At 41.1% G+C, this 27,047-nt stretch overlaps 1 protein-coding gene and 1 pseudogene across 1 annotated transcript in view; both read right to left on the bottom strand.

Moving 5' to 3' along the window:
• CUNH9orf3 (chromosome unknown C9orf3 homolog) overlaps positions 1–27,047 on the bottom strand; it is a 404,210-nt gene that overhangs the window by 311,626 nt on the left and 65,537 nt on the right. The window contains exons 4-5 of the mRNA XM_004643795.2: positions 24,077–24,230; positions 18,191–18,436 (exon numbers count right to left, since the gene is read on the bottom strand). Of these exons, the coding sequence (XP_004643852.1) occupies positions 18,191–18,436; positions 24,077–24,230 (400 nt within the window). The remainder of the gene's footprint in view (positions 1–18,190; positions 18,437–24,076; positions 24,231–27,047) is intronic.
• Positions 24,665–25,771, bottom strand: LOC111813335 (annotated as a pseudogene).

Raw genomic sequence — 27,047 nt, 5'->3', positions numbered from 1 at the left:
GTTAAAGAATACTTTCCTTCATTTTGTAAAACTGGTGATTGTCTGTGTAACCTAGGCTTTGGGTACCTTTGCCTGCTCACCTCTGGACCCAGAAACAGGTCCCCACACCAGTTAGTTCTAGCATGTGACACCAGGGGTCTCCTTGATAAACACAACCAATAGTCAAAGTAGTATAAATACCAGTTAGCTCTTTTTCTAATCAGAAAAATACATAGCATTTCTTAATGCTATTTTAAAATGTCAAATATATGGATTTATTTCTTAAAAGAATCTCTCTCTGTGTCTCTGTTTCTCTGTCTCTGTCTCTCTCATCTGTCTCAGTCTCTGTCTCTGTCTCTGTCTTTGTCTGTCTGTCTGTCTGTCTCTCTTTCTCTCTCTGCACCACCATGCCAGGCTAGAGATTCTCTATAAATTTTCAAAGTTAATGTGAACAGGATGTATACAACTTCACAGCTGTTAAAATTAATGAAATCTGAAGAAAATGATCAATATAAACTGCTGACAAAGAACCATCATGACTTCTCTTTGGCTTATTAAATAAAGCAAGATCTTCATAATGACATATAAGATTTGGGGTGAAGAAACTCATTCTTATTTCCATCTCTGTTTTACCAGGTGGAAGTTTCTGCAAGCCTTACCTAAAATATCAATATTTAACTGCTTCTGAAGTTTCCCCAAACAGAAATTTCGTGTGGTTCCACCTCTAGTTACCATATGCTAATGAAAGACACATAAGATACAAGCACTGCTCTACTTCACCCAAAATGGTGGTTATACTAATGTACGCTTTGTGTGTACACTGTCTTTAAAAAGTACCAAGTATGCAGCACAGCATTGTGTATACAATAAAATACTAGAACACCTCCCAAGATCCATATTTTGGAAAAATAAACTGAGTCAAGCAGAAGACCCAATACTATTATGGGCTACTGGACTCTTAGAATATTTTGCTGAGTTTACACACCTATAATATTCAAATAGCAGAACTTAACAAAAAAAGGGGATACAGATGAATGTCCATTTTGTATCTGTGTATTCAAAATGGTTAGAATAGCTATATAGTTACATTCTCTTAATGAATGGAGGGATTTGTTCTAATGGTGTTTGTAAATAGGATATCATGTCTGCATCTTGTACAGCAATTAACCACTAGGAAGAGAGTATGCAGTGTGTTAATTTTTTTGTTTTGTTTTGTTTTGTTTTGTTTTGTTTTTCGCAGAACCGGGGATTGAACTCGGGCCCTTGAGCTTACCTGGGAAGCACTTATTCCACTGAGCCATCTCCCCGGCAAATGTATTAATTATTGAAACTGTCCTACCAATTTGGTTTGAAACTATCTCATTGCTATTTGTTTCTCAATAAAATTATGGAGAAAAAAAAAAAGAAAAAGAAACTGAGAATATCCATACAATAAAACATTATGCAGCTAAAGAGAAAATAATGAGAAAACTGTTTGAAGCCTAATAACAGAAAGAAATCCAGAATACAATTTTAAGTGTCAGACCACAGTGAAAAACAGAGTGTGCATTGTACCCTCATTTTGCTTAAGAAAAGAAAAAAGGACAATAATCTATCTCACCTTACTGAGTTGTGTCTGTATGAAGAAAACAAAAGCTCCTAAAAATACCTAAGGAATAAGACAAGTAAGGCAGATGAGAACAGAGGTGGGGAACAAAAGTAGAAAAAACACTAAAGATCCATCTGCAAAATTAAAATTCCTTTTGTTAAAAAAACACCTAAAGACATTCTCATTCTGGCCTATGGGATTATCTCAACTGACACAGAAAAGCAGTGGACCTGGTGTTCAAGGGAAGAGAGCACGCAGATGATCCTGACACAGGCACTTGCCTTCCAGCTCCCAGCCTCTTGGGCTCCACTCAGCAGAGGAAGGTGTGGTGACACAGGGTTCTTTTGGAAGTTTCCATCACATACTCCTTGCAAACTCAGGTCAGATAATGGCTCTGATAATAGAACAGATCAGAGACAGCTGCTTTAGGAGTGGACAAGGCATAATCTCTGATCCAAAAGTGAGAAGAAAAGAGGTCAAGGACACAGCTTTGCATAACTGGTGGGACCAGAAAACCCAGGAGTGCTGGAAGCCAGGCAAATAGAAGGGGCTCAAATGGTCCATTTGAGTCCCAAATCCCTAAAATGTCAGGCACAAGATTTCTTTTTGGTATAGGCTTTTAGATGTGAAAAGGGAGCAAAGAAATGCATTTTTAACCTGAGCAAAAAAATGCTAGTGCTTTTATTCTGCTTTTTTCATGTTTTCTTTTCTTAGGAAGAAAAGTTAATATGCATATTAAAACTACTAAAGTTCAAGCTACAGCTTTGAAGGAAGACCTAACCAAAATGTACATACTACTCTAAATTGCTCCTTCAATGAATTGAGAAATTCTTGTAGAATTGAAGTAATCTGGCCTCAGCAACTCTGTAACCTTCCAAGTTGTCCTGCTACCATAATAATTTATGAGACTTGTTTATTTTCTCCCTGGAGCTATTATTTTAGAGAATTATAGGCATTCTGTGTTGTAGAGCTGGTGATTCACAATAACAAGCAACAAAAAACATCAAATTCCTGTAGACCTACTGGAACAAAGAACCAATATTTGTTGAGGCCCTAATACATACCAGGCATAACCCTACCGCAGCTTCTCCAGTGCACGGATTACAGACATGCACCACCACACTCCACAGGCTGGCACTGGACTTTCTGACTCTGAAATCAGCTTTTTCCATCATCTCACGCTGTAGCCCACAGAGTACACGATACAAAGTGCGCTTGGTTGCCTGGGGCTTGCCCTTCCTGAGCTCACAACTGTGAGTGGGTCTGCATGTTTCTACTGCTATGCTCGAGCAAATAACCTATCATTAGGATCCACTTGCCTTGTACCTCAGAGGCCAAGAGTTACAGAAGCCTAAGCCCTGATCTGCCTGTCAACACCTAGGACTCATCACCCCACATGATAAATTCCTCAGCTGAGCAAAAAGCAGAGCTTGCCCTGTCTGGTGGATGGAACACGTGTCAGGAGCAGGGCAGAGAGGCTTTTCTGAGTAGCAGCGATTCCAGGTATCAGTACTAAGTGGTGAAGGCCAGGAGCCAGGACAACACTTGGCTTGATAGAAGTTGCAGGGAGTCACGACATTTGGGCCCCAGAAAGACCTGGGGCTTGTTTGTGTGAATCAACTGAGAATACACCTATCTGAAAACCCTACCCAAACTATAGTTTGTCAGCTGGTATCTTCATTAAAGAATCCAAGGGCCAGGGATGTAGCTCAGTGGCATAGCACCTGCCTGGCAAGTGCAAGGTTGTGAGTTTGATTCCCTATACAAAAAACAAAAAAACACCTAAACTTAAAAAAAAAAAAAAAAAAGGTATCCAAAGCAGAGAAAAGAAAGAATCTAGGTATTGACTGGTTTACCCAAAGCCACTGACCCCCTTTCCCAATCCTAAAATCTAACTGACACTTTTGTGTGTAGAAGAAAGAAGTACCCCCTGTAAATCAATCAGGGTGTGGGTATAAACAGCTGGAATCCAACTCAACCATTGTGGACCAAATAGAGCCCTTATTTGAAATCTCCAAGCCCCATGGGAAAAGGAGGGGCACATAAGTGAATAGGACTTCTCTCCCTTATTTCTCTCTTTCCTACTATGTTGTCTGAGACCAGTGGTTTAAGACCACTCTCACACCACGTACTTCTCAGCCTCCTCTAGTATTTTTTTTTTTTTAATGTATTTAGTACAGGGCCTCACTACACACTCAGGCTCATAGTGATCCTCCTGTTTTCAGCCTCCGCAGCGCTGGGATTACAGGTGTATGCCACCACACCTGGTCTCGGTGGCTGGTTCAGTGTGCCCAGGGGCAGGGCCAGCACAGCATGTGGTGACGGGGATTGAACCCTGGACCCCATGTTAAGTCCCAGGGAAGAACTCATGCTGGAAGTTATGAAGATTCCACTGCAGAGATGTACCTGGAACAGACAGGCACAAAGAAGTACATGGTTGGGTCTCTTGAAGGGAGATAGTGGGGCACACTGCCATAGCCTAGGGAAGTTCCCTGACTCTGAGTAGAATTTGTTGACAAGCACTGACTCCCTGACCTGCTCCACCTCCTAAATCATATTTCAGCAAAAGACCTAAGAGACCAGGCTGGCACCATGTCCTTCATATACCTATGAACTCATTGTCAGTGGTGGTACCCACTGGAGAGGTAAATATCTGAACCAAACCTCTGTCTTTACAGCTCTGAAAAAGAATTACAGAGCAAAAGGATGGACATTTAGTCTTGAGAACAAAGGACCCTTTCCCTCATCTGTCTACCTTTAGAAATACTGCAGGTCTCCTTCAACAGATTGGGACCTTGAAATATGAAAGCTAAGAAGGAGCCATTTCCTGGATAAAGAGGCTCATCTATATCCTTTGATAACTTCAAGCTGTCCTACAGCTGACAGACAAGGATTTGGGGCAGTGCCCTGGTACCTGGGCCTGAGGCTCCTACAACTAGGGGCACTCTGCTGAGATCTGGGGCCCATAATGTTTTGACTGCTTGCAGCTCTGCAAAGAGGTATCAAAGCCAGGAAGAAATAGTTTGAAGCCAAACAGAGGGGGAGGGGATAGAGCAGAGAGGGCTGACAGGGAGTGAAGGGAATGGGAGAGTGGGGGAAGGCCAAGAGAAATCAGAATTAAATGAAAACAGCATTTGGAGTTGGGGCCCTCTGAGTAAAGGCCTGCCATGCATGCATTAACCCTCCATCAATGAAAACAAAATCCAGGGACCCGGTGCCTGCCTGCTGGGGCACATAAAGCTTAGGGAATAATATCTTCCAGGTGGGTGTGCCCAGAAGCACACAAAGGTGCTTGACAGGTCGTTTAAAACTGACTGTCAAGGTCAAAACAACACCACCTGCAAGCACAACTGAAATGTCCTCATTCATTCTCCTCCTCTGTTGTTGTTTGTTTTAAACCAAAGCACAGTTTGAAGGGCAGACAAGCCTGACAACTGTTCAAACATATGTACATGCAACTTATTAGCGTGCAAATGGAGATATCTGGAGGCTAAAGTGGAGCGAGAGGGAGGGGCCAAGTGAGTCACTAGCTCTGAGGGGGCCAAAGGAGGGGTCTGAGCCATAAATTGCTGGACTTAGGGAAGAAGGTCTTTTCCAGGGAACCAGCTCTGGATGCAGTACAGGGCTGTCTCAGTTGCTGAAAACAATTTGGTTCACAAGCAAAAGCATTTGGCCAAATTTTGTTTTTGTTTGCAAACTCTACATCAGATGACAAACACGACTGTAGCCATCCTTCCTGCACAAACACAAACATAGCCAGCTTTTCCAAAATCATGGAACCAATTTAATTTGAGAACCGAGGTACCACAGTATGTGAAAGTGCTCTTCTGCACTGGTGGTGCACAGAGCAGGGGCTTTTGCTACGAAAGAAAAGGGTCCCTACCCTTGAGATTTGTTTGTTTTGCAATTAAGAGGTAAGAGAGAGGCCTCTTCTGAAATTTCTGCTTGGGGGCCTCAAATTTAAATGCTTGCTGCCGCTGGTTTGCTCATGGAGTACAAAAAATTCCCAGGCTCATGACCTAGCTCTTACATCTAAAAGAAAATACATGTATATGTTAAATTGCTGAACAAAATTGAATTCCTCCCCCAAACCAACCCCCATGCCCCAGCCTGTTCAAAATAAAATCCTTAATTAGATCAAAGAATATTAGTGCTCTAAGACATTCCTCAGGCTATTTAAATCAACCCTTTACTGCAGTAGATGGAAAACTAGGGCAGGGAGGCCCACTGGGTTGCCAGGGTTCCCAGCTGCTACTGGGTACAGCTGCAGCGCCTTGGAGCACAGCTTCTGAGCAACAGATAGGCAGGAAGAATCACCAGAGAGCTTCTCTTATACACTCATCCACAAACCTCATTCTTTTGCCTCAGTCTGACATTCCTACCTGAGAGGAGATGGTAGGGTGTGGGGTTAGGGTTAGACTCCCAAGTGATCCTTCCTTAAAAAAGACACCCCACACATTCATTACCCAACGTACACCACATTCCAACACCTGGGAGGACCTATTACCATCCCAGATGCCAAGACCCTGAGGCAGGAGAATAGGGTGTGGCAGGCTGGCTGAGGAAATAGGCATGACCTGTTAATTACAAAATCCCACAACACACGCACATTAACAGTTCCCAAATCCTTGCATGGTCTTTTGGTGTCCTAAACTTGACAGTGAGGAGTGGGTAGTACAAGAAGGACAGTCAACATTGAGCCTGTGGGCTGCTGTGTTTTCTCACAGTAACCTACTCTCCACCTGAACAACATACTATTATTTAATACTTTCACATGGCCAAAACCACTCAGAGATTGGTTTTCTTTACCCTTAATAAATGTAAAACTTTGCATTCCTCTTGACCAATTCTTTGCTCAAGATAAGAACCTAGAAACTACCTTAAGAAGGAGACTCCAGCATTCCAAAACTTAGTAACATTTTTGGCAAGCCATGTAGGAACAGGAAAGGCCCTTGTGGGCATACTTTTTGTTTCTAAAATTCAGAGCTGAGATTTTTTTTTTCTTTCTCTCTCTCCCCCAGTAGGCTGAGGAGCTTTTTCATGAGGTAGGTACAGTTTCTTACCTTTCCTACCATGTGGAAGTAGGACTGTTTATCTTCCTTTCTCTTGTTTCTTTTTCCCATTTTGGCCACTCATTGTAGGAGGCAGTACAGAGCAGTCAGAGCCTGTTATAAATTCAGTCACAGAACAGATCTTTCAGGTTCCATGTGCTTAACCTAGAGTTCAATCTGCTTTTCTGTCTTCATGTTTCTGTTCTCTATGACACTTTGCTCAGCTCTTTTTTTTTTTATTTTATTTATTTTTATTTATTACATTTATTTATTGTATGTGTGTGTGGCCAGCTCAGCCCACCAGGGGGCGGGTCTGGCTGGCATGTGGTGCTGGGGATTGAACCGCGGTCCCTGTGCTTTGCCAAGCTTGTTTCAAGTAGGTGCTTTAGACCACTGAGCCATCTCTCCAGCCCCATCAGCTCTCTTACCTTTTAAGAAAATTAGCTATTGGTAAGTTGTTCACCTCTTTAAATAGCTGCCTACCCTTCTGTGCTAAAAGTCTCTAGGTCTTGTTTCATCCTAGACCACCTTTCCACCATGATTGGCAGCCATTCTGGTTCATAATGTGAGTTAGTCATGAGTCAACCATTTTGATTCATCACATGGGTTTGGCACATGAATTTGGTCATGTTGGTCAGCTTCCTACACTAGAACCTGAACCTAGGAGAGGGGCATACTTCAGGGAGGACTGGTAATTAGACATAACCACATACTACCAATTAAACAGATATTGGTCAGAAAAAGCTACAGAGATAGTTAAGATGTTCCTCAAATAACTCATTCTCCAGTTGGGGGTACCTTTGTCACTTCAGAGTGACAATGGCCCTTCTTTTACCTCTCAACTCAGGGAGTGGCCAAGGTTTTAAGTATAAAGTATCATCTCCCTCCATGCTACAGAGTCTTCTGTCTTCTAAAAGGCTGAGAAAGCCCCAACTAGACCCTAAAGCAAGCTCTGGCAAAACTTTGCCAAGAGAACACTTAGTCTGGACTCATAATTATTGCCAGTGACTCTCATGAGGGTTTAAACACTCCTAGAACTGGGCTAAATATGAGTCTACTTGAGAAGTTATATGGGAAGCCCTTTCTATTTTCTGATATGGTAGTAGACACAAAGACCATGAAACTCTTACAATATCTGATTAATCTAGGCCAAGTACAACATGCTATTTAAAAGTATGGGAATAGAGTCCCCATGGCACCTGGCCCAGGAGGACCACCTAGTGTCGGCCCTGGGAACAAGTACTCATTACAACTCAGGAAGAAGTGATTCCACAGACCAATTAAAACCAATAGGAAACCACCCCGACCCTACCCCCCAGTGATCACTGCCACATCACCTGCACTAGAGGTGATGGAGATAGACAGCAGGATTCACCTTTCTAGCATAAACCCAGCCCTACTGGAATTGTCTAAAGAAAAAGATCACCCAAAAGAAGAAAGCTACTCCTTTGAACTTCTGGAAGACTTGAGGTTCCTCTTCAAAAAGACTCTAGTAATGCTCCTGATACAGATAAGTAAATGGTACTTGTACTGAGGCTTCTATTTTTAATCAGCCCATAACACAGGTAATCTTGCTAAGGTTACAGCTCTCAAGTTCTCAATAATTTATCTAACATCCATCTTTGCCACACTTTCTGCCCCAAAAGAAGCACAGAAATCTGACCTACTCCTATTTGTCCTCTACATCCCCAAACTAATAGTAAAGTTACTCTTCTTGAAAAATTCACCAAGATTTGTCCTATTGATCAGCCAGCTCATATGAATATTAACACTCTTCCCACTGTCTTCTTCTTCTTTTTTTTTTTTTTTTTTTCCTTTTTTTTTTGGCGGAACCAGGGAATAAACTCAGGCACTTGCACTTGCCAGAGAAGCGCTTATTCTACTGAGCCATCTCCCCAACACCCCCTCATTATCTTCTGACAAATTTTCTTTTTCTTTAACCCAGCCAGTGAGTCACAACACCCCAAGGTAGTTGGAAAGCACATAATCCTCAGCAGGCAGGGCCTACAGTCCCTTCAGCAGGAAGCATCTATATGAAAATGGAGACCTCCACTCTCTCCCTTTCTAGGATATGTGTCCCTTAAGACAAAATGAGGCAGGAGGACAGTGTGTGGCAGAATGGCTAGAAATATTGGTATGACCTATTTATTATAAAATCAAAGAGCATATGTCTCTGCACATGGACTTCTTGCAAAAACTCAAGCAAGTTTTCCTTTCCTTAAAAATTTATTTATTTATTTATTTATTTATTTGGTACAGAGTCTCTCTATACAGTTCAGATTCACAGTGATCCTCCTGTCTCAGCCACCCCAGCACTGGGATTACAGGTAAGCGACACCATACCTGGTTTCAGTGGCCAGCTCAGCATGCGGTACTGGGATCAAACTCCAGTCCTTGCAATTGCCAGGAAGGCACTTAGACCACCAAGCTAGCTCCCCAGCCCTCAAGCAGGTTTTTGATAGATCAGCCTACACTTGACACCACCAAAGGAGTTGGTGATACAACAGCTGACAACGAGCTATCCAGCCACTTTGTTCTCTTACCAGAACCTGTTCTAGTCCTATAGCATGTACTCATTTTCCTACTACTTTTTCATGGCCCAAATTCATTCTACAGAACTGTTTTGTTGTTATTGTTGCTGCTGCTGTTTTGTTTTGTTTTATTTTATTTGTTACCTTAAGGTACAACCTTGCTACCATTTGCACTTGTCTTGACCAAGTCTTTGCTCAGGACAAAAAGAACCTAGAAACTTCCTGAAGGAGACTCTAGCACCTCAAAACCTGGCCTTAAATCTATCTCCATGGCGTGACTAGGCAGATGCAGGAATCCCTGAAGTGAAGGAAGAAAATGACAAAATTCATTTTTATATAATTTTTTTCCTTATCCTTTAAAATTTTCTATTTGTAGTGCTCGCTTCAGCAGCACACATACTAAAATTTTCTATTTGTGTGTTTTATAGTGTACCTACTACATTAATGCTACAAGGGAGGTAATTGTTTAAAAGGGGGTATATAAATGTTAAAAGTATGTGCAAAGTCCCTCAAAAGCCCCCCCAAAAGGGCTCATGATAGCTTCCACACTGCTACAAAGAAGGCCCATGCCCAGGACCTGACACATGCAAGTCCTCAATCACCACTGGCAGAATGAGAGTGGGACTCACAGCTTGCTGCAGACTCCTAGATATTCCTGATCAGAATTATTTCCCCAAGTGTGATCTGTGGTTTCTGGGGCCACAGTGGTTCCATGAAATGCTCACTTATAAAGAGGATCCCTGGACACAAGTATGGGGGAACACTGATCACTGGAGGGAAGAGTCTAGCTGTCTTTGAGAAGCACAGATATACCAGGACATTAAATCAAGTAATAAAAATATTAAAGGCTTTCTTAGAAGCCCTCCAGTGAAGAATCCCTTTTAATTTTGTTTAATCCATTCACTTCCCAAAGTAATTACCCAGAGTTCCTTTCCCCACATTATTAACATTCCACAAAACTAGTCTTCCTTGAAACTCACTTGAGAAAATTCCGACTGAAGCTCAAGGTCTCCCCAACACAAGGTCTCCTTGTAGCCAGGCATCACCAACATTTATCACACCTATCCATGGATATGTTTAACAATGAATGAATTCTTGGCTCTGTCCTTCCTCCTGTCCCAAATGTCAGCTTTCAATGAGATGTTCAGAAGTATGAAAAACTTCATACTTGTTCACAAGTATGAAAAACTCCAGAAACTGCAGTTGCCTTATTCCTAAAAGAAATCACCATCATTAAATTCTCAGAATGTCCTTATAGAGACCAGTCAAAAACTAAGATCTGCCATCCAGTTGCCAACAATTCAACATAGGAACCTCTAAGACACAATGGCCCAATGATGGTCACCACGCTCACAAGATTACTCCCCTCCTGCATATCTGAAATACTGACCAGAAAATCCAATTGTCATCCACACACTCTTGAAATCAAGTTACAAGGTTTCCATCTTATGGTGAAGATGAGGGAGGCTGATATTTTTAGCAAGCTAATTGGGAAGGTGAAGGGCAGATATGGTTTGCTCAATGACTGCAGAGCTGGCATTTTATCTTCTTGGAACAATGTCTAGACTTTGTGAGGAGTCACCTCTATAAATAGCATGGTTAGTTAACTAAGAAATAGAACATGTTCTACTCTAGGTTAAAACAGGTTGGATTTTTAAGTTTACCCTCAAATCTTGTATTAGTAATCAATATTTTAAAGAAAGTAATCCATTTTTAAGTCTTTCTTCAAGTCTTTTTTTCACATCTATGACTTTTTTTTTAATATCTTTATTTGTGTGTGTGTGTGTGTGTGTGTGTGCCCAGCTCAGCCCACCAGGGGGCGGGGCTGGCTGGCATGTGGTGCTGGGGGATTGAACCGCGGTCCCTGTGCTTTGCTAAGCTTGTTCTAAGTAGGTGCTTTAGACCACTGAGCCATTTCACCAGCCACTATGACTTTTCAATATAATCAAGTTAATATTCTTTTTTTTTTTAATTTTTTTTTTATTTTTAACATTTACTGTATGTGTGTGTGTATGTGTGTGTGTATGTGTGTGGCCAGCTCAGCCCACCAGGGGGGCGCAGCTGGCTGGCATGTGGTGCTGGAGGATTGAACCGTGGTCCCTGTGCTTTGCCAAGCCTGCTCCAAGTAGGTGCTCTAGACCACTGAGCCATCTCTCCAGCCCCAACATTCTTTTTAAGAAACATAGCTAAACAGTCCTTCCATCACATTTTAGAGACAAGGCAATTTTCCACCCATTATATATAAACAAGCCTCAATGCCTTAGATGTCTGTCAATTCCAACCAGACACCATCTGTACTATAACACAGGTGGTGCAGAGGTGTTCACACAGTGCACCCTGCTAATAGGCTATTTCTGGAGTGGGTGTTTACCCCTCAAGGGGGTCTATCCTTAAAGAAACCATATACTATACAGAGCTCCATGTCCCCATACATACTTCAGAAGCTCATTCTGTGCAGTGCTTGAGGAATAAGAATCTGAAAGACTGGGAATATTACAATTTAGGCAATTTTTTGCATTGATTTCTTCTTTTTTTTCCTCCCAGAGAATATATGTTGCATTTAGTAATGACGCTCCTGTGGAGAAATGAGAAGCACAGGGGCAGGAAGGCGTTTCTTTGTAATGGTAAAATGTGGCAGACTCCTAGATATTCACATCATGCTCAAGGAATGGAAGACATTAGTTGCTTATGATGACATCAACAGAGAAGGGAAGATTACAAATGTACGTAGATGGATGATTGCTGCTGGAAGGCCTTTCAAAGGCCTGACAACTTCTCTTGAAGGATGGCCCCAGAACTATTTTCTGAAGGTATGTCTGTCAATCTATGTTTGCAAGAGAATGGTTCAAAGAAAACAGAAAACACTTAAGCATAATCTTTCACAGGGCAAGAGATCATGGCATAATGATGATAAAATGCTACTTTTGAGTGTGATGAGAACATAGCTGTTTGATGGCAAGATGACTTTGGCTAAGCCAGAAGCTATGAGTTCACTTTTCCTAGTGTCAAAAGAAAAGAGAATCTGGTCCCAAAGTTCTTGGCTAGTTCAGTTTAGGACCAGAATCATAGAAAGGATTAAGTTTATGAACCAAGGTACTACTGTAACTTTCTCAAGGAAAATGGGCTGAGTGTGGTGGTAGGCATATGTAATCTTAGCATTGTGGGAGGCTAAAACAAAAGGGTTGCAAGTTCAAGCCCAGGCTATGCAACTTGGAAACTTAGTGAATGCAAAGGCTGGGTTCAGTCCTTAGTATGTCAAAGGGAAAAAAAGGAGTAGGATGTACAAAAAAAAAGAAAAGAAAAGAAAAAGAAAATAGGATCTCAAGTCCGCATCTTGTACAGCAATTAACCACTAAGAAGAATGTATGCAGTGTGTTAATTATTGAAACTGTCCTAGTGATTTGAATTGAAACTGTCTCATTGCTATTTGTTTATCAATAAAATTATGAAAAAAAGAGAAAAGAAAAGAAATAGAAAGTAAAACAATAAACTGAGAGAAACTGAACTCAAAGAAAGGAGGAAAGGGATGCTCCAAGGGACATAAATCACCTCACTATTTAAGAATCATTTTGTTTGTTCATCTCAACAGCAACGGCACGGTTGCCAAAAAATGAAGTACTAAAATTCTATAGCAGAAAAAAAGGATGGTATGAGTCACTTGCTGTCACTCATACTCATGGCCTGTTCAACACAGCAGAGAAAGTTACACTGGAGAACAGGGGAAGTGAAAGCCCATTCTTTGTGTGTGTGTGTGTGTGTGTGTGTGTGTGTGTGTGTGTGTACACAGTGCTGGGCTTCGAACCCAGGGCCTTACTGAGCTATGTTCCCAGTACTCAAGATATATTTTAAAACAAGTCATGCAGAAAAAAATTTGAGAATTTGTTAGGATGTGAGAAACAACAATAAAAACAAAAAATGCAACATGTATACAAACCCCAAATGCATAGCCTATCAGAGAAACAGAAGAATTGGCAGCATGGCAAACTGAAAGGCTCAGAATATCATCAACTATTTGATAAGATAATTTTGGCTAATCCAAAGGCTGTATCCTGCCTTGAAACCAGGGGACACCCAGAATTTGAAGGAACATTGTTTAAAATTATGGTGGTTTTGGTTTGGGAGATCAAAAACCCAAGTACAAGCTAACAAAGAACAAGCAAAGAAAAATTTCCAAAGCTGTGAAACCTTGCTACTTAAGATAATGACAGAAATTTATGACTGCTTCCTTTCCCGGCAGAAAGGAGCACAATTAGGAGGCTGAAAACAGCAGGCCCTTTGTACTGGCATGTTATGTTTTGCTTATTCTATTACGCATTGGCTGGGAGATAAGAATAAACAGGACAACACCCTGTCTAACCCCAGGAGGAGGAGATGGAGGGAAAAGCTGGTTACGTTCGTTCATTCTTGGGCAAGTACGTGCACACTGTTTATTTGCAAATTGAGGTACTTAAGAAAATTGTGCATGTAACAGTTAGGAACTAGTATAATCACTCAGAAGTCTTTTTATTGCACAATCTGCTGTATGTAATAGGGAGCCCTACCATGAAGTGCATTGAAGATATTTTAAGTACTTGGCAATTATTTCTCTAAACTTTTGCTCAGTCTCTAAAGGAACTTAAAAATGAGGATGAGCAAACATACAAACACAACTTCCCTCTTTGTGACCTCCTATGTTGAAAATTTTACAAAGAATCAACCAGGTGATCTGAAACTTCTTTCTTCTCAGAAAAGGAATAGTTGACAGTCTGAGTGCCAGGTACTCTGACAGTTTCAGCAACAGAGAATTCTTCTCAAGGACAACAACAGCTAAGCCAATCAGGTTCTAACTAGCCATAAGATAGTGTAGCACCTTTGGTCCCATGAAAACCAAGACAAAATTGGACTACCCTGCTGGCTGTCTTCCCATAAGCCCTAAATGCCTGAAATCAACCTGAACTGTGCCATTTTGTAGTGTCTCTCTGCTCCTCCTCACAGGCTCAGTTCTATTTTGTCACTTACATTATCCTTACAGTACATATCTCAATTATTTGTTTTGGTATATACTGCTTTCCTCTCTTACTAGAATGTCCATTCCATGAGCACAGAGACCTCATTAACCTTGTTCACACTTGTAGGCTCAGCATCTAGATACTACCTGGCAGAAAACATGTGCTTGATAGAAATATATTATAAGACTGAATAAATACAGTGAACAAATAAATGAAAGAATCACATAGAACAGGTAGAGGGGAGGTCAAATCAGAATTGAATCATCTATCAATACCATCCTGCTTTTTTTCCCCTACAGTTTTCCCAGTGGGACAAGGTGTGAAGCTACATGTAAATGGTTGAGCTAGAAAGCAGAACTTTATGACTTTCTGATTCTGTGCATTAAAAAGAATACCACCACTATGAAATAATGTGCAGTAGACTCTCAAAATTTAAATACGGAAGGAAAGGGGTATGTTTGGATGTCAGCAAGGTAGTTCTGCCGACCTAATTATGCCTCCTGACATGTAATTATGAGCTGTTGAAAGACAAATAGTGAAGCAAAGCATTTATTATAAACACATATAGAGGTAAGGCTGAGGTGTTAATTTTTAAGTAACTGTCATAAATCTGGCTCCAGGATATTATTCCATGAATATTACTACCATTACAAAAAAAAAAAACCCTAAGTGTGACGATGTGCTCCTTTCAGGTATGAATATTTTTCAATAGGAGGAATTCAGACTGGCTATTCAGTCTCTACTTGAGATATATAGGATGTTGGAGAACACAATGAAAATGGCAAAATATTAATGATACCCACAGGAAGAGAGCTATCTCTACACTGAACATTCAGTTAAAATGTTTGTCTCTTCATATAGGCCTGCCTGGCCCAAGAAATGTTCACTCACAGCTCCTAATACAGCCAATTTGGTTCTTATGGAAGGCCAAAGAAAAATGAAACAAAACCAAAAAACGTGCAAACCATAAATAAGAAAAACATAGGAATAGAATGGCCAGAGAAGTGTCTGAAAGGCAAATTAGTGGTTTTTCTCAGAATCAGAACAGAATGAAAGCACCTCCCCAGGAAGTGTGATTCAGAAAAAGGCTGGGGCAAGAAGGGGCCAAGAAGTTGTGGTTCTTGTTATATATATATATAAAAAAAAAGAGGGCTGGTGAGATGGCTCAGTGGTCTAAAGCACCTACTTAGAACAAGCTTAGCAAAGTACAAGGGACCGCGGTTCAATACCCCAGCACCACAAGCCAGCCAGCCCCGCCCCCTGGTGGGCTGAGCTGGCCACACACACACAAATAAATAAATAAATAAATATTTAAAAACTTAAAAAAAAAAAAAAAAGATAAAAATCATGAAGTGCAGTAATGATTCTCTGCTCACTACTAGGTCTGAAAAGTATTTCAAATTCTAAAACACTGTGTATTATTTACCTTCTTACAAATTAATTGAGCATTATCACAAATTCAAGTTATATTTCACTGAATATCACATTAGGCTCAAAAACAAAATCAAGAGAATTTTAAGCTTACTAATACAAACTCTGATATGTAATATTTAAAATGAATTTGGGACACTGTTCAAGAATTATGGATATTATCCAAAAATCTTTTTAATTTAACACAATAAGGATGTAAGGATTTCATTCATGTAGCAATGCTGACTATAATTTGCCCAAAAAGACTACTAAATTGATATTCATTATATTAGACACAATCCAGTGATATACAATTAAAGATCCTGCATACGTCTTTATAAAACACAGACTTAAAACCCAGTTAAGTCACCAAGCAATCTTATGATCTCTCAGTATATTATAACTACCAGGACATGGCAAGTTTCAGTGTGAAGTCTTTTTGGATGCCTTCTCCTAGTCTTGGGACTTTTCTCTGTTCCTGTTTAGAGTGTACAGACTTGACCTACTATCATTTTTGTTCCAAATTCTTGACAGAACCTCAAGCAAAGCCTGACCATAAATAAAACAGTAGGGTCTTAGTAGCCAGCTGAGTCATAAAGCCCACTCAGCTGCATGTGACTCAAGGTGTTGGGATCCTGAGAGTCAAGCCAAGCAACTGGAATCAATTTAAATCAGAATTCAAAAAAGCAGTCTCCACTCCATTTCCCTACCCCTACTGGCAGTAGAAGATACCACAATCCCTCTTACACAGCTCAAATACAGGGATAGTAATGAAGCTCAAGAAAACATCTAGACTAGAACTAGACTTTATTTCCATAGTCTAAAAAGGAAGAGAGAGAGAGAGAGAGAGAGAGAGAGAGAGAGAGAGAGAGAGATATTTGACAACCAACCACAAAGTCTTAAATGCTTTGCCTGTTTTTAAGCATAAAAGCAGTGTTGTTACTGAAAAGTTATTATCACCAGGCCATCTTTTGACATTTGTGCCCACTACTATTTGGCCCTCGGATACTTAGGCTTATTACTTAAAAATACAGACTTAAGCATGTTTAAATCACTGTAAATATCTCAAAAAGCAGCAAACACCCAGCCTGCCTGCTTAGGCATGCAAACTTGAAAAGAACAGCTTTATCAAACGGCCTGCAGGTCAAACAAATTCTGGTCTTGGCAGACTAATGTCAGGAAAGAGCACAGAAAATAAGTTCTGCATATGAAAAATTTGGTTCCCGCAGGCCAGAACTTGGAACTGTTGGCAAACATGCTCTGAAAAACTACAGCTCTCATAAAGTGCTAAAAACTCCCAAATGTGGTCCTGTATAACTGTATACAAATAAGAAACATTTAATGAACAACCCTTGCTTCACCAATAACTCTGCTTAAATTAAGTCCAGGATACTCTTCAAAGGGGCCAGAGAAGCCCCCTTGTTAAGACAAATTCTATACATAGACATGAAGAACAATTATATGATGCATGTAACCAAATATATATAATTATCCTAGTTTGTACATTCCCATATCTTTATAAATGTAGGATAAAAATCAGTCTAAATGACTTTCTCAGACCTCCTCAAGGATTAAGATGAGCCAGCCAGCCCTTAAAAAATACATGCATATAGTAAAGATCAAAAGCAAATGTTCTGGTAAGTTCTTTTCTACTCATGGGTTTTACTAAGAATGTGAACAGTTTTTAGGGAAAACACCACAAATGACAGCTGTTCAAAAGCATGGAAATTAATTGGCAGCAGGAATTTCCTTGACTAATAGGGAAAATCTTAATGTCACATGTTTTGATGAGCTTATTTTTCCCATCCTTAGTCAAGCATACTCAGCGTTAATGATTAAGATTTGCAAAAAGAAACATAACCAAGGAAAATCCTGAGCACATTATCTTTTCTCAGTAGAACATAGCTACCCATTACCAAATAATGCATTAATGAAGGGATTTTTGTGCTTAGCAATAAATAGAGAAAAAGTTCCCCTTGTATGTCTTGATTTTCTGTAGGAAGTAAACTAGGACATGATAAAAAATAATGTACTTTATTGTATTAAAAAAAAAATAGCAGCAAGACAAGTAACTCCTCTCATTCCTACCCAATGGTAACCCATCTGCTTTGAGCTGTTTTTCCTGCAAAGAGGATGGATTTATATTGATTCATCTACACTCTTTCTGGCACAGGGCCTTTCCAATGGTTGCCTTGTGACCAATGGTGAGAATGGATGAGACAGCTGGTGAGGATTAGGCAGGCAGCCTGTGGCCCTGGGACCAGGTCATGTTACTGTGCCCAAAGCCTGGCGCTATGACCTAGTACTCTGTTATGCTCTCATCACCCCAGCTAATAGCCACTGATCAGCCATGACCCAACATACATCACTCTGGGGGCACAGTGTGTTCTCAATCCCAGCAACAATGAGAGCTTTTCATTTTCCAGTAAGTCTGAATTGAGCCCATGATACACACAGCTACATGCATGGTGGAATCTGCTTGAAAACTGTCCATCAAGACAGCAATGAGATGTGCAACAGTGAGCAACATGGCCCTTCCATCCTAATCAAACACCAGCCCTGTGGCAGAGACCAAAAAAACCCAAGAAATAGCCCTCAAACTATCAAAGCATGTACTCTAAGGGCCACAACAGAAAAACATACCTGGCCATTCCCAGACTTGAAAAGTTGGCAGGGACAATGAGTATATCCAGCCGGGAGAATGGGTGTGTCCCTAAGACAGAATGTGCAGCAGAGAGGCAAGGAGGAAGTAGCCACATAAGGGTCTCTTGGCAGACTCCCTTGAGGCAGCCTGGAGCAAAGACTCGATGAGGAATGATCTTCTGGATAGTGGCTGCAGCATCCTGGAAGCGGCAGGGATACTCCACGTGACTGCAAACACCAACATGCCTGGGACCAACATGAGAAAAACAGACATGCTTACTGGCCAGTTGGGTTTACTCCTCTTGCCGAGGAGGTGAGGAACTCTTGCAGACATGGGCAACTTTTCGGAGACAGTGGTTCAGACAGGCTCATAAATAAACACAGTTCATCCAAATTCTTGGCTTGTCTGTTTCTGGACAGCAATGAAATCTACAGGGCAAAATCTTTATTAATGTGCCTGAATCAACTAAGTAGCTTCATTCTAATCTATGTAAAAGCAGTGAAATATTGTTTTAGAATAAACTACACGGGGGGAGAATCTAAGAACTAAAACAATAAAACTACTTCTCACCCCAATAAAAACAATTTCTGCCTCAGTACTATGCTTTCAAACATCATCACATGCAAAAAAAATCTTTCAATCGGAGATGATTTGTAACTCAGAAAGAGAGGGACAAAGCGTCAAATTAAAGATAGTATTCTGACATTTCCTAAAATCAAAGACTCAGGAGGTGGAACATTGAACCTAGTAGCAGACACAAATATAGCATTTCCAAAGAACACACACCATTTTACTACAAAGTAACCTACATGTTCTTTACAAAGCCTATCAGAAGTTACTGAAGAACACAGAATGCTATCTTAACACACAAAAGAAGTTCTTTGGATACAGTGTCTTCTCCCATCACTTTCAATACAAACTTAACTGAGTCAAACTTTTAAGGAAACAGATCTCAGCCCAGCCAGCACCATCTGACCACTGTGCAGTTATTAGGTCAAAGGCAGAGCTGAAAGAGAATTCCTAGAATCTGACTCACAGACCCCCAAGAAAACTTACCTACCCCACCCCTCAAAAACAAAAAACAAAACAAACAAACAAAGCTTTGTTTTTTCACCTGTTATGATGTCTCTATCCAGCTGTGGTATAACACACCTGTAATCCCAGCACTCAAGAGGCTGAGGCAGGAGGATTATGGGGAGTTTGAGGCCAGCCTAGGCTATACAGCGAATTCAAGACACCATAAACTACTTAGCAAGAGTCTGTCTTTAAAAAAACAAAAAAAGAAAGAGAAGCTTTCAGAGTATGTTAAAAAAGAAAAAAAAAAAAAAACTGGAACTGAAGGTGTACATAAATTTAAATTCTATGTACCACACAACAACACTGCAAAGAGGCATTCCATCTAGAAACTCACAAGCACAAGCTTATTTCCAAGGGAATATTATTTCTTATATCCAAGAATATAAAAGGTTAAAGAATAAATGAAAGTAGCCACATTATGCCCCCCACCAAAAAATTTTTTTCAAAGGAAAAGGCAATTCAGATTTCTCTCTGGACATCTATGGTACTAGACTAGGTCATTAAGATGATTCCAGACCATGTTATGAAATTAACATTTTTAAAGAAAAAAAAATTATCCAGAAAAAAAAAAAAAAGATGATTCCAGTTGTATGAATTAGCACCATTTTTTATAGAAAAGCCTAGGAAAAAATGCAGGACTTTTAAGGCAGTCAAACTCCAAGCAAGTAAGACCAAATACAAACAGAAATGTAAATATCACAAAGAAAATTATTTGTGGGTTCCTATGTGAGGACAGGAAACCTAGACTTCAGAGGTTGTTCTTAGACCTGTGCTGATGTGAGACAAGCTACTTAATAGCTGGAGTCTCCCATGGACTCACCACAGAGGCCTGACAGAGGAGGAAAGGAACTGGTTGGAAAGGAGCATAAGGGAATTTCCCAGGGTGACCAAAGATCTCAATCTACTTTAGGATATATTCAATGGCTAGAAACTCATCTAGCCAAATACTTAAGACTTGCACATTGTGTTAGACATTAATGATATCTTAATTAAAATTGAAGAACTGAGAATGGTTTCTAAGGTTTCTTTTTGCACTATGATTCTACAACTCACCACCTCAGCCCCTCTTCAAACAACCTCACCACCTCAGCCCCTCTTCAAACAACGGCCTTGTCTCTGAAGAGGTACACAGTCATCAAGTCCTTCTTTAAGGACAACTTCTCATAGTCTTTACAGCTCTAAAGAAGACCTCTTACCCTGCAAAGTCTTCTCTTTTTCAGAATGAATAACCTCAGTACCTTTTCTTCCGCTTTACAGAGTCCGTTTTCCATGCCTTTAATCATTTTTTCTGAGTTTCTCTGGAGTCTATCCAAGTTTCCATACTGTGCATAAGCTGTATGGTCTCAACAAAAGCCTCAAGAGGTTAAATATAATACAAGATTCCCTTGTGGCTGAAACCAAATGAAATTAATAAACTTTCAACAGTTTATCTGAGTGCCTTATAGCTAATGGTTTAGTGAGATGCTCACTCAGAGTGGGCTGGCACATGTGTGAAACTGGAGTGGGCACCAAGAATGTTCTTTTTATAATTCAGCCCATGTGAACAGTGATCAAAAGTTCAGTGACCGAACCTTTGGCCAAATCTCTGGAACCCAGATGAACACTTTAGGCAAATAAAAGCCTATGGTATACAAGGCCCCTGTAAAAGTTAAGATTTACATGAATTGAACTAACTGGTGGTCACAGGAAGGTCTCAAGTAAAAAAAGACCTGGGGAAGATAAGGGGAAGCAGATGTGAATATAACAAGAAACACCCCGACAACTGGCACTTCAGAGCATCTTTGTAGGCAAACCTAGCAAAGAGTTGAAGGTTTCATGGATAAAGACATAAAGTCATCTCCTGAAGACTAGATAGCACATATGAAGCATGAAGTCAGGGCAAGATGAAGCAAATGTAAGCTATTATTTTATCAGTACATTTCTGATAGACACATACATTGATAAATGAAGGGAAACAATAGGCATCATCTGCAGATGTGGAAGGCAGAGTGGGAGGAGCCCCGTCCATAAAAAGATCTACTACCCTAGAGAGGAACCCTCTCACTTTCTCTCCCTCACATTCCTGATGGGCTGGCCACTCGGACCTTTTCTTTGTAGACCATTCTACAAAATCTTCTCTCCTTTACAAAGGGCCTCCTCTGCTCAAGCTAGACAGGGTATGCATGGAGGTGTGGAGGCACAGAGGCCAGCAGCAATCTAGCTGCTTTGATAATCACATAGGGAAATTTGTCTTATTTGGAAAAGGAGTATTAGGAAGTCCACTTAGACCATGTGCAGGAGCATCCACTCAGTCTAGCTTTGTCAATAATACAACCTTTGTATGAATCTGCTTCTGTCTATTCCTATAGTGGTTTTGAACACAGGAGGACAAGAAAGAATTAATGTCTTCTTTGAAATCCCAATAGAAATTTTAGGCATCTCTTCCCAGAACTCCCATTTGACTTGGCTTCCTTCTTTTGGAATAACAGATGCAGGACAAGTGAGAGGTCATCAGCTTTTTTCAGGCAAGAGGAAAAATCATATAGGATGTTGCTGCCCATTCTTTTACCCTGTATCTCCTAGGAAAATGGCTAGAAGGGCAAAGTAACATATTTCTTTGCTTTCTCCTCCTAACCTTTTCAAGGCATGTATGTTTCAAGCTCCTTTTCTTTCTTTCTTTCTTTTTTTTTTTTTTTTTTTTTTTTGTGGAACCGGGGATTGAACTCAGACCCTTGCACTTGCCAAGGAAGCGCTTATTCCACTGAGCCATCTCCCCAGCTCCTCAAGCTCCTTTTCTTCACAGCCAATGATCTCTGTCTTTGGGTGAAGTACAGAGTACTTCTTCATCAAGAAGAATTTGAGAACCCATGAACACAGGTCTTCATTCTACATAAAAGGATACTGTATTTTGCACGAAGTACCATAACCAGCTGGTAAGGATAGCACCTCAGGCTGAAAGGCTGTTTCCTGTTCTAAGACAACACACTCCATCAGTATCAGTAGCTCCATTATGGCAGTGAACTCTCCAGGTAGAAAACTGTCTCAGAATCCAGATGGATGCTAGGTATAGTATTTTAAAAATCTGAAAAATCTAAGTGGCCAAGCATGGTGGTCAGGCCTATAATCCCAGCATTGGGAGGCTGAGGCAAGAGGATTGCTGAGTTCAAGGCTAGCCTGAACTACATAGTGAGACCCTATCTCAAAAAAAAAAAAAAAAAATCTAGAGGTAAGATTCCAAATCATCTTTCTGGGAAGTCAGCCCTGGGAGTGAACCCATGTATTATTACTTAGTAGACAGAATAATACAACCAAGCTACTGTCTAAACCTTAGTATCTTTACCTATAAATGGGAATACTAAAACTAATCCTTATACACTTATCCTCAGGATTAAATGAGACAATATAGTCAAGATTTTTCCTGATTGCAGACAACCAATAGCTTTTATATCACTTTAGGACAGGCTAGACAATGGTGGCAAACCTATGGCATACGTGTTGTAGCCAGCTATTTGTTATCATTGAAAGCTCTTTGCCATCATTGGGTTAGAATGTGTTGCATTAACAGGCAACGCCAGCACTTCAGGACCTTAGCACAAGGAAGTTTGTGTCTCAATCATACTCACCCACTGTGGATCAAGCAACTCCGCAGGCACCTGGACCCCTCACTCAAGTTCAGGCTACTCACAAATGCAAAATGAAGCCTATTCTGGGGTCCCAGGGCAGGCACAGCAAGCAACAATTCAATGTCCCCACATGAAAGCAGCGTATGTCATTTGTGTACACAATTCCCTTATTCCCTTAAGAGGACATAGGTAAAATCTGATAAATAAGAATATCCTATATAGTTCAGTACAGATATTCAAAACAGGCACTCCTCATTGAGCAAGAAGAGGAAATTAACTCTCTGCCGCCAAGAAAACAAAATATGTCTGTTAGGATAAAACAACACATGGCTTTATATCCTAAAGATACCAACCACTGTAGTCACTGTGGTAAGATTAAAGCAACGGGGCAAAATAATACCAACTCAAAAGGAACTTAAGAATGAACAGACTATCTATACCACTGCTTTGGAGTGTCTGCACCAGAAATACCTGGTTGAACAGATTTGATAACAAGGAAAAGAGTCAGTGGAGCTGGATGTGGAAGTCCTCAGGATGAAGCGCAGTGCATTCTATGTCTCTTCTAGGCAGCTCCCTCCTCCTCTTTAGGCTTTCAGAACTAGTACCTCCTCTCTTGGGAGGCTGCAAAAGAATATCCAATGGCTCTACTATTTTTTAAAAACTTCAAATGGGTTTTCCCTGATCCAAAAAGAAAAAGCACAGCAGGATGAGGCCAGTGGCTTGGGGCAGCTTCCTGGAGTCCTCAGCCCCCACTGAGGGAGGCTTTTCCTCCAAGGCATTGCTAATTGTAATCACCAGATTACAAAACAGTGGAGTGGCCTACAAAGCCATCTGTAGACAAGCAACTTCTTCTTATTAAGCTTCTTTTTGAGCAGATAAACACTAAAAGCCAAAGTTAAACCATGGATGAGGAAAGAGAGTATTGAACCTGAGGATCCTTTAAAACAAACATGAAAATATTTCACCTGACCTCACAAAGGATTTTACAAATATGTGGCTTTTCTTCTCTTTCTGCATAAACAACATGCCCACATTTCTGCCTCTTGATTCTCCCTTTCTTCATGGTCGGCCTTTTCCTACTCTGATGAATCCTATTTTGGTTTGGTTTCCCAGCAGAGATGACTCATAGTCCCAGAGGCTGGAAGACACGCATCACACTGCTGCTCCCTCAAGTGCTGGGTTTGCAGCAAGTTCCCAAATACGTACCTGCAGTTGGTCTCAGGGAGTGGGCAGGGTCTCTCCATTGCCAGATCATTCGATGAGCACGTCTCAGGCTTTACTTCTGTCCAGCATCCCACCGCAATGGCGAAAGTGGAGGCTGGCATTGGCATGGTCACATAATAATGCCAGCTTAAGCACCCTAAACAGAGAACAATCAGAATGAGGCTAGTGCAGATATGTCTTCAAGGCAGCCCAAAAGGTCTTCCAGTGATCAGTCTGAAGACCTCAAGGAAGCTAAATGGAAAAGGAGATAGTAGGTAGTCAAGCACAACTACAAACAAGGAAGGACACAGGTTTTATGAAAGTCGAGCATATGTCTTATTCATCCTTATTGCCTGCCACATTATTTGCCATAAAAGTGGAGGCACAACTGATATTTGCCCAATGAAGAAATGATCACTTTTTTTGCTATAACTAAACTACTTTGTCTAAGCGCAATTTAAGTCCATCTGAAAAGGAGATAGTATACAACATGAAACTAAGGAAATGGTTGGATTTTAGTCCCAATTTTGAAAGTAATTAATTATGGAGGCTCAAGTCCTAGCCTTCATCTTTTTTTTTTTTTTTTTTTTTTACAAAGATGAACAAGAATGTTTATGATACAGCTCCCATATGAACAGATCCCATGGGCCCCGCTTCCGTATCAGAACTACTGAGTTAAGGCAAAGATGGAAGGAGGACACAAGGACACAATGACTGGGTCCACGCAGAGGCAGTGTGGCACAGCAGCAGCCGAGTGACATTTTCTCTCCAGTCCAAAGGCCACCCAAAATCCCTCCTGTCTTTGAGCCAACCTAGTACTGGGGCAGATCTTTGCCCTTGAACAGAGAAGAACTAGCAGAACAGGCCAGTCCCAAGCCAGCCCTCCAGATCCACATCTCCCTGGTCAGTGGCAGACAGGACAGCTCCTTGTTACTCTTTGCTTGAAGGCAGATGTTGCCTGTCCTTGCCTGCATTGCGACGCCTTTTCTGACTCAAGAAACTCTCTAGCTTCTTGCTGCATTTCAGCTCCTTAAACTTCTCCACTAGGGCCAACTGGCGCTGCTCAGATTTTTTGAGGAAGTATGGCGGCTGATGGCCCTCCTGGGCCAGAGCACGCTGCTCCTGCTTCAGGGCCAGGTGGAGCTCCTGCTGGTGCTTCCTCTTCCGCTGGGCTGCTTCCTGCTGCTCCAGCCACTGAAGAAGCTGCTGCAGTTTCCTGCGCTGCTCCTCTGACTGGTGCTTCTTCAGCTGTTTCTTCACCAGCTCTTTCTCTCTGGCTCAGATGTCATTCAGGAACTCATAAGTTTTGTTGGACACCTCAGGATTATACTCCCCTGATAGATCATCGAATCGGGGATCCCGGGCCACCTTTTTACTGATGGGGACAACCTGACGTAAAAATGGCACTCGGACCTTGGCTGACATTTCCAGAGGCCTGTGCTTATCTGCAACACAGGGGTTCGCGGCAGAGCCTCTAGAGCCTGGATTCTTAGTGCTTTTTCTAGCTACTAATGCTTTCTGTGTCTTGGTCTCCACTTGGCTCTGGAGTTCCAGCAGTTCCTCAAATGACAAGTCAGCCAGTCCCTTCGGCAGGTGGCAGACTGCAGTCTCCAGCTGTTGGTCCTCACCATCGCCATCATCCCCGCTGTCCCGAGTCCCGCGGGGATGTGGGACCGGAGCCCCCACTCTGGCCGACTCTTAACATGAGACTACGGCCGCGGCATGACGGCCCAATATTTACTTTTTATTGACATGTTTATAAAATGTGAAATTTACATTTGTTTGGGAGGCTTGGTACATATATGTAACATATCTTTATCATTTTCAATATCCTCTTCTCCCACCCTTCCCTTACCCCTGATTCCATACATCCCTATCCCAAAAAGTCTGTCTTTATCTATTTGCTCTTTAATCTTTTTTATAATTGAGCATCCTTTTAATCTGTCTAGCTGGTCTCTGCTCCTTATTGCACAGATATAAAACAGAAGTAGAGAATTCAGTGGGGTCAAGAACTCCCAACTAGCTTGTAAAAGGGTTGGGTTTACAGCAGGGGCTCCCCAACCCAGGTGAAAGTACACTCTCCACTTAGTCCAAATCTCGAAGGAACAAAGGAGAGATAACTTACAACGCTATACTTCCCTCACTTCTAAGATGAGAAAAGCATTTTCATGTTTCTGAAATCTAAATGTATCACATAACCTTACTGAACAGCATTTTTAAGGATCTGCTATAAATTGCCAATCTGTCTAAAGACACATATGATTTTATATTATGAAACATATTTCTCCATTCTTAATGTCCAATGATGGGGAATTTTATTATAGTAACACATTTCTTCCAGCCCACTTCTAGGAACTATTATTCTTTTTTGCTTTAAGTTTTAGAGTGTTGAACATCTAGGGAGTGGCCTGTGATTGTTCAATTTGGCATGTGAGTGCATGTCAAATTCATATACACACTGACCAGCAAACATGACACTTTTCAAAGTTCTTTTACCACTAAAAATCAATAAGAAAAGTTTTTTGGGTTTTTTTAAGGAAGGGTTTTGCCATGCAGTTCAGGCCAGCTTGAATTCACTTTGTAACCCAAGCTAGCTTTCAACTCCCAGAAATGAAACCTAGGATTTCATCTCCCTGCCTTAGCATCCCAAGTGCTGGAATTACATGTGTGCACTACTACACCCAGCCCAGAAACAGTGAATTTTTTTCTCTATATTTCTGGATCCCTTATCAACTAACTCTGAATTCAGGTGTGGAGGACCACCTGAGTGACTCTCCTTAAAAGAGGAGCAATTGTCTTCATTTTGACTTAGCCTGACCCTAATTCTGTGTATTGACTTGTGCAGTGCTGGATAGGACTGTTCCTTATCACTTCTATGGGCTTTAAGCAATGCTTATCCATCCAGCCTAGCTGCTGAGGGTAGCTTTGAAGACGGCAGGCAGTGTTTCCCCAGGCTCCTACCTGTTGATCCCTT

The sequence above is a fragment of the Octodon degus genome, unplaced genomic scaffold (genome assembly GCF_000260255.1).
Source record: "Octodon degus isolate 3935 unplaced genomic scaffold, OctDeg1.0 scaffold00184, whole genome shotgun sequence".
NCBI lineage: Eukaryota > Metazoa > Chordata > Mammalia > Rodentia > Octodontidae > Octodon > Octodon degus.
This window is presented reverse-complemented; position numbering and strand designations above follow the sequence as displayed.